The sequence below is a fragment of the Muntiacus reevesi genome, chromosome 2 (genome assembly GCF_963930625.1).
Source record: "Muntiacus reevesi chromosome 2, mMunRee1.1, whole genome shotgun sequence".
In the NCBI taxonomy this organism is placed as follows: domain Eukaryota; kingdom Metazoa; phylum Chordata; class Mammalia; order Artiodactyla; family Cervidae; genus Muntiacus; species Muntiacus reevesi.
In genome coordinates this window covers 247359728-247376506 of record NC_089250.1, presented here as the reverse complement: position 1 = coordinate 247376506, position 16779 = coordinate 247359728, and the positions used below count along the sequence as shown (strand labels likewise).

Below are 16779 nucleotides of genomic sequence, written 5' to 3'. Positions count from 1 at the left end.
TGCATAGATACTTTGATTTCTGATCTGAGGATTCTTATAACTTGTAGATATTTCTGCTGGATAATGAAGAAAGTTAAGCAGGAATTCACTACTCTCTGTCCAGAACCAAACTGAAAAATTTTTTGGTAAAAATCTTACCTTTTTTCCACCTCTAAAAGAAAATTTTCACTGTTGCCCAACTGACTAAAATGCAGTTTGGCAGCTTTTCTCTCACTTTCTCGTACAGCTCGGTCATCTGGAGGAAAAAACCGTGGTCTGAGCATATTTCTTTTTTGGAGTAAACAGTAGTGGGTCAGAAAAGCATATTCACAGAGTAAAAACTAAAGATCAGTCTCATCTTTTGTGTCACAGAATAATGCTATTATGTTGTCATTGGAGTAAGTAGTAACTCAGGGAGACTACAGGGACACCATAGCAACTACTGTCACCTAAGTGTAACTATCACTACAGGAAAGTACAGTTTGGGCAGCAAACAATCCAAATGGCCTAATCTTTTTTTTTTTCAAATGGCCTAATCTTAAAGGCTGAAAGTCACACCATTTCTAAAAGACTTTACTTAACTTCCCTATAACTTTCCCAGGAGCATGTAACATAGACGTTTATATCAATGAGAATAAAATTATAAAGAAATACAGACTAACTCATTTGAAGGACTATGTATTGTTCCTTGCCAACTAAGCCTCAGAAAGTTGCTATATTCATTTTCTACTGCTAATGTAGTTACAAAGTTGGGGCACCTGGAAAAATAAATGTCAAACTGGAAACTTTTTGTTGGGGAGGAAGTGGTGGTGAAACCATCAGCTGAAGAAAACTAAAGCTGGAAGTAACTGATAAAATCATAGATTGTCATTCAATAAACAATAAAAGGACTCGTCATACATCCTGCCAACACAAAAGTTACATAAATATTGACTAATAAACAAATATATCCTGCCAGTGCACACTCTGGGCCAACATCCAAAAGGTTAGGAGGCAGCTGGTTTAAAGTAAGATTTTGGGACAAAGAACAAGGGAGGAGGGTCTCACCCAGTTTCTCCAGAGTTTGTAGTGTATAGACAGCAAAGAGCCTATAATCTGTATCTTTCCTGACAACAGGATTGAGTCTCAAATCTAGTTCTTTGAGGAAAGGTAAAGGCTGTAGGCGGGACACCTCCACTAATGAAGGAATGTTGTTATAATATAAATTCAGGTCTTGGAGTGAACATAAATACTGGATGCCCTGCAAGGAAAAGACCACATTATGAAAGTGCACATTGGGAAGGACTAGGAATCTCACAGATAAAGGTAAAAATACAAATATTACTTTCCATCCTTAAGCAGTTACCTGAGTCACCCATGAGAAAGGCAGGGTTGAAATTCCCATTTAGTTGCCTGAGAATAAGAATGCTGCAGCCCATGGGCACTGGGTGTAGCTATACATTAAATAATTCACTGATATCATACATTTCCTCCTCTATAAGCTCTGACATTCAAATATCTGCAGTCAGTTTTATACTTCTATTGCCTCTCTTCACTCTTCCAATCTAATCCTTCCCAGTAGTAGCCAGGTCAAGTCACTTCTGCACTTCTCTCACCCTTGCTACAACCACTCTACTGACCCAAAAAGCCCTCAAGAGGGAGGGAGGCAAAAGAGAGATGGTTCTAAGGAAAGGGTATGGAAAAAAATTAAGTGTGTATGTATTTTGTTGTTGCTCTGTCACTAAGTCATGTCCGACTCATTGTGACCCTATGGACTGCAGCACGCCAGGCTCCCCTGTGCTTCACTATCTCCCAGAGTTTGCTCAGATTCATATCCATTGAGTTGGTGATGCTGTCTAACCATCTCATTTTCTACTGCCCCCTTCTCCTTTTGCCTTCAATCCTTCCCAGCATCAGGGTCTTTTCCAATGAGTTGACTCATCACATCAGGAGGCCAAAGTATTCTATGTATATGTTCTTATATTAATATCTCAAGACCTCACTTTTAGGATGAAAGGACTACATGGCAAAACCAAACAATGCAATCTCCAAGTCTTCACTCCTGGACCAATCTGGAGCCCCCTTTTTCCCCTTCAGGGTTACTGCCACCACACGAGCTCCGCATCCTCCAATCAGTCAGTTCCTCTTGGTAGAAATTCTCTTCCTTCTTCCCTTCTCTCTCTGTGGACTTAGCAACCCCATCCCCTCCACTTCTTTAGCAACAGTGCAATCAGAACTGGGACACTTGAGAGGAAAAGCCACAGTTTTTCTCCTTTACTAAAACCTACTATTGAAAGTAATTGTTTAATTTTCATGTATTTAGCTAGTTAGGTGCTTTGGCCCAACACTAAATTTCATAACAATATTTCAAAACATGTACATATATGTATAGTCACACACTTTTAATATTAAAAATGTTTACCATAAAAGGAACTCTGTCATTGAGAGTTATTTTAGAAAGGTAAAATTATTTTCCATCACCTATTTATAAAATAATGCTTATATTCTTTTCTCATTTAAAATTAACCTTAAAAAAATAAATTAAAAAATAATAAAATTAACCTTTTTTAATTGCAGGAAGTTTAGAAAACTCAAGGATATATTCAAAACATTTCTGAATTGAACCCTGCCTACAGTTCAATGCATTTCTTTCTGGCTATTTTCAGTTCCACTAACTGCTACATTGTGAAAGGATAAATGGTTAGGGATATTTATCAATGCTTTTGGCATCACTCTCAGGGTAGCACACCATTAGGGCCATCTTTCAATATATCTAATGTCCCAGCTCAAGTAATCTTTTAATGTCTCAGTACAATAGTCAAGGGAGCGATTCCAATCCTCCTCTCACGTTTCCCCATTGGCATAAATTCATGTATTCTCAATGCTACATTAGAAATAAACACAAAAGATTTCCCCCTTGAAAAAAGCAAGCAAAATGATTCGGAGCTGCTAGAGATGAATACCTGCAGATAAGTCACAGAAGTAAAAACAAAAACAAAAACAATCTAGAAAATTGGCATTTACTAAGTGCTTTCTATATGCCAAACACTACCACACTACCAGGAGTCTTATATATGTAATTTTTGATTAGTTGTACTAATTTGATTAATCTTCACAATAGTTTTTCAGGCAATTTACAGAAGTAGAAAAAAAAAGGGAGTGCAAAAGCAAATGATCACTCAATCTTTTTAGTCTGAAAAAAAAAACAGTAAAATACATATGAGAAGAGGAGGCCTAAATAACTCTGTACTAATACTTTCTGAAATAGATGAGCCAGATACAAAGGGCTCTTATCTAAGATTCTAAAGACCTAGTTTAACTTGGAATTTCTGCTCTTAGAATCCTAGTTGGAAATTTGATCTAGCTTGGATTTCTTCTTTCAGGGCCCTTAGTTTTAGATCTTGAGATCAGGTCTGATATGTGTTGTTGAAAAGTTTCCCCTAAGAAATGCAAAACTGGCAGAGTAATCCAGATCAGTAACCAATCTTGGACAGCATCTGTAAGTCTTTCACTTTCAGTCTTGCAAAGAAAGGCTTTATCAAGACAGACTTGTAGCTGGGCAAAAACGGAACGGTGGAAGAAATACTATTTGGGGGTCTACACAAAGAAAAGAAAATTTCCATTTCTGTGTGTGAGGGTGTTTATGTTTGTAGAACTCTTGCTTTGTGTTTGCTAATCCTCACACTTTCTGCTTAAGCACCTACTTTCCTGAGCTGTCCTCTGCTCCACCATCTCTTGGCCTGGAAGTTTTTCTTTGTTTTCAAGACCATCATTTTCTCCCCCTCCTGAAAAAAACTCACAGTAGCAACCTAGGCCAGTGTTTCTCCATATATGTACCATGCATCAACATCATCAGAATCCCTTGGGAAATGTCCTGGACCCACTGCATATTTATTAACTCAGACTCTCTCTCTCTCAGAATAAGGACTAAGACTCTGTATTTTTATTAATATTTTTTTATTTATTATTTTTTATTATTTATTTTACCATGCCACGCAGGGGATCTTAGTTCCCCAATCAGGGATTGAACTTATACCCTCAGCAGTGAAAACATGAGTCCTAACACTAGATGGCCAGAAAATCTCCAAGAATCTGTAATTTTAACAGTGCTCCTCATAATTTTTTAACACACATTAAGAATCATAACTATTGCCCTAGGAAGTGACAGTTTTCTTTTAATATAAAAGAAATTTTTTCCATCTTATAATTTAAATGTTAAACATAAAGCAAAATTGAAAGAATTTTATGGTGAATAACAAAATTTAGCTTGGAAACATTTAAAAGGATATTCTCCAAGCTGATATTCTTTTACTTCTTCCCATCAAAAAAACAAAAAACTGTCTGGTCATAAAACACAGAACTTACCTTCAGGCTAGTGATCAAATTTCTTGATAAATCTAAGGATCGGAGACTTTTAAAATTTCTGAAGGCATCGCCAATGGAATGGATTTTTCCAGCATAAGATCCCTGCAATGAAAGAGACTCCACCAGTTCTGAAAAGAGATTATCAGTAGATATATTATGATCTCTGCCTGGAAAAAGAGCAGAGTCATTGAAAATAGGCCTTCCTTTCTCCCATATCTCATCTGTGAAAGGTCCTACATTCGAGGCTCATAAGAAGAGCAGATCTTTCTTTTAATATTAGCAATATGGTCTAATGCAATGACATCAAGACTTGGTTTTATAGAAACCTTGAGTTTCTTTAAGTACCCTGAATGACGTAGTAAGAGTTTCCCAAAGTTCTCAAAACAAACAACAAATTCAGCAATCCCACTGCAATCCCACAGGCTTTAGTCCTATAGATAGTACAGCATTTTGCCAGGATATATGATATAGACCAGAAGGATGTCAATTGCAGTAAAGTTTTAGGATAGTGAAAGAAAGAAAGAGAGGGAAGGAGGCAGGGAAGAAGAAAGGTAGAGAAGGAGGAAGGAAAAGGAGAAAAAAAATCATCAAAGGGTTCATCAGTAGAAGAGCAGAACTAGATGGCCTAAGTAGCAGTGCACTGAACGACGTACTAGATCTGTGACCTTGTAAAAGTCATTTAACTTCTCTGTGCATCCATTTCATCATGTGATAAATGAAGATTACAACATTACTTATCTCATAAGACGTTGTAAGGATTTAATGACTATATGTATTGTATATATACATATATATAGTTGTTGCTGTTGTTTAGTCTCTAAGTCATGTTCAACTATTTTGTGACCCCATGGACTGTAGCCCACCAGGCTCCTCTGTCCATGGGATTTCCTAGGCAAGAATACTGGAATGGATTGCCATTTCCTTCTCCAGGGAATCTTCCCGACCCAAGGATTGAATCTGCATCTCCTTCATTGGCAGGTGAGTTCTTTACTGCTGAGCCACCAGGAAAGCCCATAAACATATACGCATATATATATGTATGTGTGTGTGAGAGAGAGAGTATACAAAACTTAGAATAGTGTCTGACACATGGTGCTATATACATGCTAATTATTATTATATAATCATTTAAAAGAATGAGGTAGATTTGTAGATGCTTGTATGGAAAGATCTCAAAGACACTGAAAAAAAGTGTGACTTTGTGTCTGTATATGTGTGACTGTGTTTTATTTATTTATTTTTATTTTTTAATATAAATATTTATTTTAATTGGAGGCTAATTACAATATTGTAGTGATTTTGCCATACATTGACATGAATCCACCATGGGTGTACATGTGTTCCCTATCCTGAACCCCCCTCCCACCTCCCTCCCCATCCCATCCCTCTGGGTCATCCCAGTGCACCAGCCCCAAGCACCCTGTCTCATGCATCAAACCTGGACTGGCGATCTGTTTCACATATGATAATGTACATGTTTCAATGCCATTCTCCCAAATCATCCCACCCTCACCCTCTCCCACAGAGTCCAAAAGACTGTTCTATATATCTGTGTCTCTTTTGCTGTCTCATATATAGGGTTATTGTTACCATCTTTCTAAATTCCATATATATGCATTAGTATACTGTATTGGTGTTTTTCTTTCTGGCTTACTTCACTCTGTATAACAGGCTCCAGTTTCATCCACCTCATTAGAACTGATTCAAACGGATTCTTTTTAATGGCTGAGTAATATTCCATTGTGTATATGTACCACAGCTTTCTTATCCATTCATCTGCTGATGAACATCTAGGTTGCTTCCATGTCCTGGCTGTTATAAACAGTGCTGTGATGAACTGCAATGAACATGTACACATGTCTCTTTCAATTCTGGTTTCCTCGGTGTGTATGCCCAGCAGTGGGATTGCTGGGTGATATGGCAGTTCTATTTCCAGTTTTTTAAGGAATCTCCACACTGTTTTCCATAGTGGCTGTACTAGTTTGCATTCCCACCAACCGTGTAAGAGGGTTCCCTTTTCTCCACACCCTCTCCAGCATTTATTGCTTGTAAACTTTTGGATAGCAGCCATTCTAACTGGTGTGAAATGGTACCTCATTGTGGTTTTGATTTTCATTTCTCTGATAATGAGTGATGTTGAGCATCTTTTCATGTGTTTGTTAGCCATGCGTACGTCTTTTTTGGAGAAATGTTTGTTGAGTTCTTTGGCCCATTTTTTGATTGGGTCATTTATTTTTCTGGAATTGAGCTGCAGGAGTTGATTGTATATTTTTGAGATTAATTCTTTGTCAGTTGCTTTGTTTGCTACTATTTTCTCCCATTCTGAAGGCTGTCTTTTCCCCTTGCTTATAGTTTCCTTTGCTGTGCAAAAGCTTTTAAGTTTAATTAGGTCCCATTTGTTTATTTTTGCTTTTAAAGAATATATGTGTGTGTGTACTTGTGTGTGTGTGTGTATATATACATGCATACATAAATACATGTATGTCAAACTAGACTTCTGACAGCACTGAAAAGAGGAGAATCTCGAAACTGCCAATAGGAGCTCACTGGCAAGTGTGGTGGGCCAAAATGAGAACAGGAACAAAAACTGCAACGAGGTTTTGCAGAATCCCATTTGCAGGTGACTGCCAAGGAACTGCACCGAAATAAGTTCTTAGGTACTGGAGCAGTCTAGGCCCTATCAATTATAAAAAGAAAACATGAAACAAGATCCTTTTCAAGATAAGACTCATCCCTGAGAGAAATAATTGGAGCAGAATCCACATTGAATGGAATACAGACAATAAGTTCAAAAGAAACAGAAGCTCTAGATATAAGTCCGGGAGGAAAGCAGAGACTGCAGATCTCAGGAAGCTTAAAGCCCTATTTTTCGTACTTTGTGAACACAACAGAAGAGGGAGCTCCAAACCCTAAAACTAGAAAAGTTATTCTGGCCCTGCTAAAAGTATAGAAAACTTAAAGCACTTTAACAAAGACACAGAAAAGATTTATAGTCAAATTGTATATGAGGTTATTAAAACAAAAAAGAACAAAAATAGAATAGCATCCCTAAAGAATGAAAGCACTCCAAAAAGATACATCCACAAAACAAAGGAAACCTTTAACTTAGTATTTCAAAACAAATTTCAAAAGCTAAAAGACGTCATAACAAAGTGTGCTGCTGCTGCTAAGTCACTTCAGTCGTGCCCGACTCTGTGTGACAGCATAGACAGCAGCCCACCAGGCTCCCCCGTCCCTGGGATTCTCCAGGCAAGAATACTGGAGTGGGTTGCCATTTCCTTCTCCAATGCAAGAAAGTGAAAAGTGAAAGTGAAGTCGCTCAGTTGTGTCGGACTCAGCGAGTCGGACTCAGCGACTCCATGGACTGCAGCCCACCAGGCTCCTCCATCCATGGAATTTTCCAGGCAAGAGTACTGGAGTGGGGTGCTATTGCCTTCTCCATAACAAAGTGTAGCAGTTCTCAAAACATCGTCCCTAGATCCCTGGAGATCCCTGAGACATGCACAGGGGTCCACAAAATTAAAACTATTTTAAAAAATTATTTTCATAATAATATTAAAACATTAACAACTATTTTTACTGTGCTGATATTTGCACGTACGGTATAAGAGCAAAAACCACTGAGGCCTTAGGATGACTTGAGGCAGTGACATCAAACTTTACTTAGTCAGAGTATTGTATTCTTCACCATTATATGCATGCAGTTTAAAAAAAGAACCATTTTTTCTTAAGAATGCCCTTGAAAAAGCAGTAAAAACGGTTAATTTTAGTAAATCTTGACCCTTGAGTACATCTTTTTTATATTGTGTTCTTAAATGGGAGATATGCATGAAGTATTTCTGCTGCATACTGATGTATGCTAGATGCCTAGCAGGAAAACACTTGTGTGGGTTTTGAGATGCCAGCTTAACTAACCATTTTTTGGGGGGGGGAGGTAACTACTGTTACTATAAAATTCTGACATACTTGAATGGCTGTGAGACATTTTCTTAAAAATAAAGAAAGTGTGACTGTCACTTCAGTCAAAGCAAGTAATAGTAACCGTTATCAATTATTAACAAATGAGCTTCCAAGCTGAAATTAGAATTTTGATAAACTTGTATTTGCCACCATAAACTTGACAGATTCCAAAACCTAAAGCTCTCTCTAGTGAAATTTGGGATGATATTAACAAATATGATTTCATTATATAAATGAAATTTGTCAATATTTGGAAGATCTACATAAGTCAGTGAGTTAATATCTTTCAAATGATGGATGCATAATGTTAATGTACCATTGGATTTTAATGTAACAGAGTACAAAAAGTTCATGATATGGTTTTATATTTCAGATACAACTAACCTTTAAGAAACTACCATTTGCTCAGTTATTGTGTCATAGCAAAGAAGAAAATTCACCGAAAAGGCTATTTAAATACTTCTTCCTTTTGGGAGGGCTTCCCTAGTAGTCCAGGGTTAAGAAGCCATCTTGCAATGCAGGAGACACCAATTGGATCCCTAGTCTGAAAGATCCCACATGGCACAGGGCAACCAAACCTGTGCACCACAACAATGGAGCCTGTGCTTTGAAGCCCACCAGCCATGACTACTGAGTCTGTGCAGCAACTGCTGAAGCCTGTGCACTCTAGAGCATGTGCTCCACAAGAGAAGCCACTGCAATGAGAAGCCGCAAACTGCAACTGGAGAGTAGCCTCCATTCTCTGCAAGTAGAGAAAGCCTGTGTGCAGCAGTGAAGAGCTGACATACCCTAAACAAATATTCCCCTTTTTCAACTATGTATCTATATAAGGCATGACTTCATATATGTATATATATATATATATATATATATATATATATTTCAATCAAACATCATATTTAACACAGAGGAAGATATAAGAATATGGATGTCTTCAATTAAGACACTAAAAAGACATTATATATGTTAACACGTAATGGGTATGTTATGGTTATCTTTTAATGACTTACAAATAAATATTTAAAAATTTTGTTTCAACATCAAATATGGTAAATATAAGTAGATATAATCCACATTAACCAAAGCTCTGTGAATAATATTTAAGTAAGAGTGTAATGGAATCCTGAGACCAAAAATTTTGAGAATTGTTGAAAAATGTAAATTAGACTGAGTGGCTTATAAACAACAAACAATTATTTCTCACAGTTCTGGAGACTAGAAGTCCAAGATCAGGGTGCTGGCATGACTGGGTTCTGGTGAAAGCCTTCTTCCAGGTTCCAGACTGCCTACTTCTCCGTGTGTCCTCACACAGTGGAAGAGGGCAAGGGAACTTTCTCTTTGGTCTCTGTTATAAAGTCATTAAACTCTTTTATGAGGGCTTCCCTGGTGGCTCAGAGGTTAAAGTGTCTGCCTCCAATGCAGGAGACGCGGGTTCGATCCTTGGGTTGGGAAGATCCCCTGGAGAAGGAAATGGCAACCCACTTCAGTATTCTTGCCTGGAGAATCCCATGGTCGGAGGAGCCTGGTAGGCTACAGTCCATCGGGTTGCAAAGAGTCAGACACGACTGAGCGACTTCTCTCTCTGCTCTCCCTGGTGGTTCAGATGGTAAAGAATGCGGGAGACCTGGGTTCAGTTCCTGCGTCAGGAAGATCCTCCGGAGAAGGGAATGGCAACCCATTCCATTATTCTTGCCTGGAAAATTCCATGGGCAGAGGCGCCTGGTGGGTTACAGTCCATGGAGTTGCAAAAAGTTGGACACAACTGAGTGACTAACACTTTCTTTCACTTTCAAGACCTAATCACCTCCCAGAGGGCACACCTCTTAATACCATCATATTAGGCATTAGAATTTCAACATATGAATAGTTTGGGGGGAGACAAATATTCAGACTAGAGCATGAGGGCAATCGGAACTCTTATTCACTGCTAGTTAAATGCAAAGGAATAGCTACTTTAAAAGATAGTTTGGAAGCTCTTTACAAAGCTAAAGATGGCATGCTGCAGTGTTGCAGTCCATGGTTTCGCAAAGAGTCAGAGCCACAACTGAACTGAAACACAACTTTTACTGTACGATCTAGCAATTATAGCTCTTTGGTATTTACTCAAGTAAGTTGAAAGCTTATGTCCCCACAGAAACCTGAATGTTAATGTTTATGGCAACTTTATTCATAATTGCCACAACTCAGAAGCAACCAAGATATCCTTCAATAAGTAAATGAATAAACAAAACATTCATATAGTACATTCATATAGTAGAATATTACCCAGCAATAAAATCACCTTATGGACCAAGCCATGGAAAGACATAGAGCACCCTTAAATACACATTCAGTTCAGTTCAGTTGCTCAGTCGTGTCTGACTTTTTGCAACCCCATGAATTGCAGCACGCCAGGCCTCCCAGTCCATCACCAACTCCCAGAGTCTACCCAAACCCATGTCCATCGAGTCCGTGATGCCATCCAGCCATCTCATCCTCTGTCGTTCGCTTCTCCTCCTGCCCCCAATCCTTCCCAGCATTAGGGTCTTTTCTAATGAGTCAACTCTTCGCATGAGGTAGCCAAAGTATTAGAGTTTCAGCTTCAACATCAGTCCTTCCAATGAACACCCAGGACTGATCTCCTTTAGGATGGACTGGTTGGATCTCCTTGCAGTCCAAGGGACTCTCAAGAGTCTTCTCCAACACCACAGTTCAAAAGCATTAGTTCTTCGGCGCTCAGCTTTCTTCACCATCCAACTCTCACATCCATACATGACCACTGGAAAAACCATAGCCTTGACTAGATGGACCTTTGTTGGCAAAGTAATGTCTCTGCTTTTAAATATGCTATCCAGGTTGGTCATAACTTTCCTTCCAAGGAGTAAGTGTCTTTTAATTTCATGACTGCAATCACCATCTGCACTGATTTTGGAGCCCAAAAAAATAAAGTGTGACACTGTTTCCACTGTTTCCCCATCACTAAATGAAAGAAATCAGGTTGAAAATATTCTGCATAATATTCTGAAAAAGGTAACACTAAAAATATCAGTGATATACAGTAATGATGACTAGAAAGTTGTCATTCTAAGAAAAAAAAATGTTGTTACTATGTAAAATGATAAATGTTACATAGATTTATTGGTGTGATCATTTTGCAATGTATACAAACATCAACCATTATGCTGTACACCTGAAACTAAGTTAATATTATATATCAATTATACATCAGTGAAAAGAATTTTATTTTTAAAGAATCATTGGTTCCCAGGGATTATATACTGTATGATTACATGATTACATGACATTCTGAAAAAGGCAACAGGATAAAGGTCAGTGGTTTCCAGAGGTTCACTGGTGGGGGAGGGATGAACAGGTGGAACACTAAGGACCCTTCGAGCAGTGAAACTGCTCTGTTCTGTTGATACTGTAATGGCATACACATGACTATATATTCATCAAAACACACAGAACTGTACAACACAAAGAGTGAATCCTAATGTAAACTACAGATCTTAGTTAATAATAATGTATTATCATTGGTTCAACAATCATAACAAATGTACTGCGTGAATGCAAGATACTAATAATAGGAAAACTGGAAGGGGATATAGAGAAAGTGTGATGAAGGAAGAGTTATGGGAACTCTGTACTTTCTGCTCAATTTTTCTGTAAACCTAAAACTGCTTTAAGGATTAAAGTCTATTAATAATAAATAATTTTTAAAAGGAATCAAGTACACTTCGCTAAAATATGGATGAATCTTAATAAAAACATGCTCAGAGAAAGAAGCCAGACACAAAAGGCAACATATTGTATGATTCCACTTATATGAAATATCTAGAACAAACAAATCCATGGAGACAGAAAGCAGATTTGTGGTTGCTTGGGACCACTTATTGCCAGGAGTTGGAAATAAGGACTGACTATCTAAAGAATATGAGGTCTCCTTTTAGGCTCTGGAACTAGACAGTGGTGATGGTTATACAATGTACTAAGTGATACTGAAATGCATACTTTAAATTTTACAGGATGTGAATTATATCTCAAGGAAAAAAAATCCCAACTTTAAGAGCACCATATTGGTAGCTCTGTAGTATGCAACGACCTAATACATTGAGAATCTTGTTACCATGGGGCAAAAGCTAAAGTTAGTTATGATTTCATTAACTGCCCTGCTGCATTTCACATGCCTTTCACTGTATTCTATTTCAAAAAGCAGACATTTTAGCATTTTTAAAAGGAACTAGGATTATCAATCAAATGATAAACTGCCACTGGGACAGATGTTCTTTGATGATTTATATGAAGTACAGGTCTTAGGCTTTCCTGGTGGCTCAGATGGTAAAGAATCCAACTGCAATTCAGGAGACCTGGGTTCTGTCCCTGGGTCAGGAAGATTCCCTGGAGAAGGGAATGGCTACCCACTCCAGTATTCTTGCCTGGAGAATTCCAAGGACAGAGGAACCTGGTGGGCTACAGTCCATGGGGTCACAAAGGGTCAGACACGACTTAGTGACTAACACACACAGGTCTTAAGAGATTATGCACTCAGTTTCAACAGCTATAGAGTGAAGACAAATAGACTGTAGAGCAAATCAAACATTGCACGTTATAGATGTCAAGAATAACAGAATGATCTTCCAATTTTACTCCATAGGCTATAATAACTCCAGTGGGCAAAAACATGTTTTATTGATAATAATAAGTAATCCCTTTATAGAAAACCATTTATATAGTTCACTTAGAAACTGAATTAATAATCTTCAATAAAGCTTATTTATAATAATGATGAAAGAGTTTCAAATAAATAAAACAAATTAAAAAGGCTTCAGGAATCTACATGAAAGATCTCCCACTACTAAATTCTGGACAAACTCAGCATCAATTATAATAACCACAAGGGACTGGAACACACCAAAATATTTAAATCCATAAGTTTATAATTATATTAAGAAAACAATGCTACAACTAGTGAAGCCCACTCACCTAGACCCCAAGCTTCACAACAAAAGAAGCCACCATAATGAGAAGCCCATGCACTGCAACTGGAGAGGTGCCCCTGCTCACTGCAACTAGAAAAACCCAGCACACAGCAATGAAGATCCAGCAGAGTCAAAAATAAAATAAGTTATTTTTTTTTAATTACTGTAAAATATTTTTAGGTTTTATATGTGACTTTTAAAAGAGTTGTAATCTTTTGAAGACAAATACTAAAATATTCATGGGTTAAGTCATATGACTAGGACTTGTTTCAAAGTAGACAGTACACAGAACTCTCCTGGTGATCTAGTAGTTGAGAATCCACCTGCCAATTCATGGGACACAGATTCCATCCCTGCTCCTGGAAAAGCCCACATGCCTCGTGGCAACTAAACCCATGTGCCACAACTACTTAAGCCTGTGCTCCTAGAGCCATGCTCTGCAACAAGAGAACCCACCACAATCAGGAGCCCTTGCATCACAACTAAAGAGTAACCTACAATTTCTGCAACTACAGAAAGCCCACAAGCAGTACCAAAGACTCAACACAGTAAAAAAAAATTTCAGGGGACTGAAGGTAGATAGATGATAGGCAGGGTATAGATGAGAGAAGATTCGCCATGAACTGTTGATAACTATTGATATTAGGTTGATGGCAGTTCACTATTCTGTCATCTCTACTCTTGGATATACTTATGAATTGCTATAATAAAAAATTATAAAATAAGTACAAATGCTCATATATGTAGAGAATATGTAGAGAGAGCTATCCAAAATATTAGTAACAGTGATCACTGTTAGGAAGGAAAACTGGGTGGGGCCAAGGAGGGGGGTAGGGGTTCAAGACTTACTTTTCATAGTACAGTTATTATAGTACCCATATAATAAGTTAATTAATGGAATTATTTTTAGGAACCAAAAAGTACATAATTGCATATTTTATCTTTCTTCCTAGTAATTATCATTAGCCTGCAAATATGCTCTAGTATATCATGTCTTTAAAAACTTGTTCTTAATTCCACTTCATATCCTCTAGCTAATATTCCACTTATGCATTCTCCTTTATAGCCAAATTTCTTATCTTCTCTATTTCTTTTCCCTCACATATTAATCCCTTTTCACCCCAACCTGACCTGACTTGCTTCCTCCCTACTCTTCCCTGATTAGTTACCAATGAGTTCCATGTTGCCAAATCTAAGACACTTCTCTGCATTAGGTTGCTCAGCCTGTCAATAGCATTTGACGCTTCTGACCACTCCCTCCTTGATACAGTGGTTGTGGTTTAGTCGCTAAGTCCTGTCCCAACTGTTGTGATCCCATAGACTGCAGCCCACAGACTCCTCTGGTGGTTTAGTTGCTAAGTCTTGCTACCCCATGGACTGTAGCCCACGAGGCTCCTCTGTTCATGGGATTTTCCAGGCAAGAATACTGGAGTGGATTGCCATTTTCTTCTCCAGGGAATCTTCCAGACCCAGGGATCAAACTTGGGTCTCCTGTGCTGCACGCAGTCTCCTGCATTGCAGGTGTGTCCTTTACTGACTGAGCCACCAGGGAATAACTTGACACAGTACCCTTTAGTAAATTCCAAAACATCACTTTCCTTCTCCTCTATTTAAGCTTTAAACATTGAAATGCCCTAGGGCTGAGTCTTAAACCTTCTATTATCTATCTACATTATCCAGCCCCATGGCTTTAAACACCATTTATGGAACTTCCCTGGCGGTCCACTGGTTAGGACTCCATGTTCTCATAGCCCCAGGCCTGGATTCATTCCCTGGTTGGAGAACTAATATCGCACAAGCCAAGTGGCAGCCAAAAGAAAGAAAAAAGATATCTATGTTTTATTGGTAATAAAAAAGCAAATTGCCAAATCATATTGATATATATGCTCTTTCCCTTAAGAAAAAAAGGAATATGTTTGTAAAAGCAATGGAAAAGTTATAGAAGGAGGGAGAGGGAAGAATATTTTTTTACTTTAGATACTTTTGTATTGTTTGAATTGTCAGAAAGAGCAAAATTAATTTTGTTATTCACATATAATAAAAACAAGCAAACAAGCCAAAAAAAAAAAAAAATCCTGCCACATATTATTCTAGCTGGATAATGGAAGGCATATGTGCCCCCCCCAATCAAATTGAATAAATTCTTTAAAACAAAGGAGAGGAAGAAAGAAAGAAAGGTACACCAGTATGTCAAGCCAATGAAACTTTACAAATTACGGGAGCACAAAGTGGTTTGGAAAAGAAAAACCTGAACTATGTACATCAACCTATTGATATGCACACCAAACCATCATGTAGTGTTTGTTACCAGCATATACTAATTTTGATACATTTAAAATAAATTTAAATAAAATAAAACCAAATTATTGCATATTCCCCCAATAAAAAGTACTAGAGAAAACAAGAAAGGCAACATTTTGTTGTGGTTAGAGGACAGGCTCTGGAATCAGAATCTAGGTTAATAAACCATCGCTGCATTACTTAGGGCTGTTTGACTTGGGGCATGAGTCTAAACCTAACTTTACTCAACTGTAAAAAAAAGAAAGAAAGAAAGAAAAGGAACAAAATTGAATCAGGAACACTGATAACTTTAACATTTCTACTCCATAAAAACTTAGAAAAGCAAGCTGCGTGAATCAAACCCCAGGTCAAAGGTGGGGTCAGCAGTCACTCTGCCAGGTTCACCTCTAGGACGAAGCGATCTAAACGCTTCGATCTATCAGCTACTATTCCTTTTACCTCAGGCCCCTTTCTGAGTCTCATGAGGCGACACATACAGATGGATCAAGGAAATGGCCAAGTTCTAGAGGCGAAGACTGGACGAAGAGAGGGGCTGGTTGATCAAGGAACATCCTTTCCTATTTCATCCTAATCAAGCAAGTTGGGGTGGAAGTTTCCGGAACTGACAAGATCAACCTTTCGTGTCTCTTCCAATAGCACCCCAACTTCAAACGTACTTCTCACAGCTTTTCCTTTCTCCCATTAGTAGCCCCTCTTGGGGCTCCGTTTCCTTCCACTTAGTCCAATTCTCTGTTCCTGGCCTCAGAGTCCTCTTAACCTCGTTTCTCCTATCTTTTAGACTCCGCTCCCCTCCCTCAATTTCTCGCCCTCTGCCCCAGATTCCCCGGTAACTGCAGTTCCTTCAGCGCTACGTCAGCGTAACCCCTCCTCCGCCTCAGGGACCGCTCCTCTAACTTAGGGGGGCCCCCTCTACCTCAGGGAGCGCTCCTCGACCTCAGAGACCGCTCCTCCGCCGCCGTTCCCCCGTGACTACCTCAGATTCCTCTGCCTCGCCCTCAGTTTGCTCCCCTCAGCTTCGAACCCCGTGCTCCCGACCCAGACCCTGCCAGCAGGGCCCTACCGGGCTGTTCCATGGTCAGCGCCCCCAGGCGGCGGATGCCCTCCTCGTCCAGCTCCCACTGCTCCGCCATCCCTGCCCGCCTGCCCCGCGGCGTCGCTCACCTGTTGCGGCCCGCGAGACCGCCTGCCGCGCGCCAAGCCCCGCCCAGCGCCGCCAGGCCCCGCCCCGCCCCGC

General features: G+C 39.0%; 1 protein-coding gene across 1 annotated transcript in view; it reads right to left on the bottom strand.

The window, feature by feature from the left end:
• Window positions 1-16675, bottom strand: part of LRRC36 (leucine rich repeat containing 36) — a 61276-nt gene extending 44601 nt beyond the window's left edge. Inside the window, exons 1-4 of the mRNA XM_065920526.1 lie at window positions 16606-16675; window positions 4324-4451; window positions 1027-1219; window positions 139-235 (exon numbers count right to left, since the gene is read on the bottom strand). Of these exons, the coding sequence (XP_065776598.1) occupies window positions 139-235; window positions 1027-1219; window positions 4324-4451; window positions 16606-16675 (488 nt within the window). The remainder of the gene's footprint in view (window positions 1-138; window positions 236-1026; window positions 1220-4323; window positions 4452-16605) is intronic.
• Between the last annotated feature and the right edge of the window lie 104 nt (window positions 16676-16779).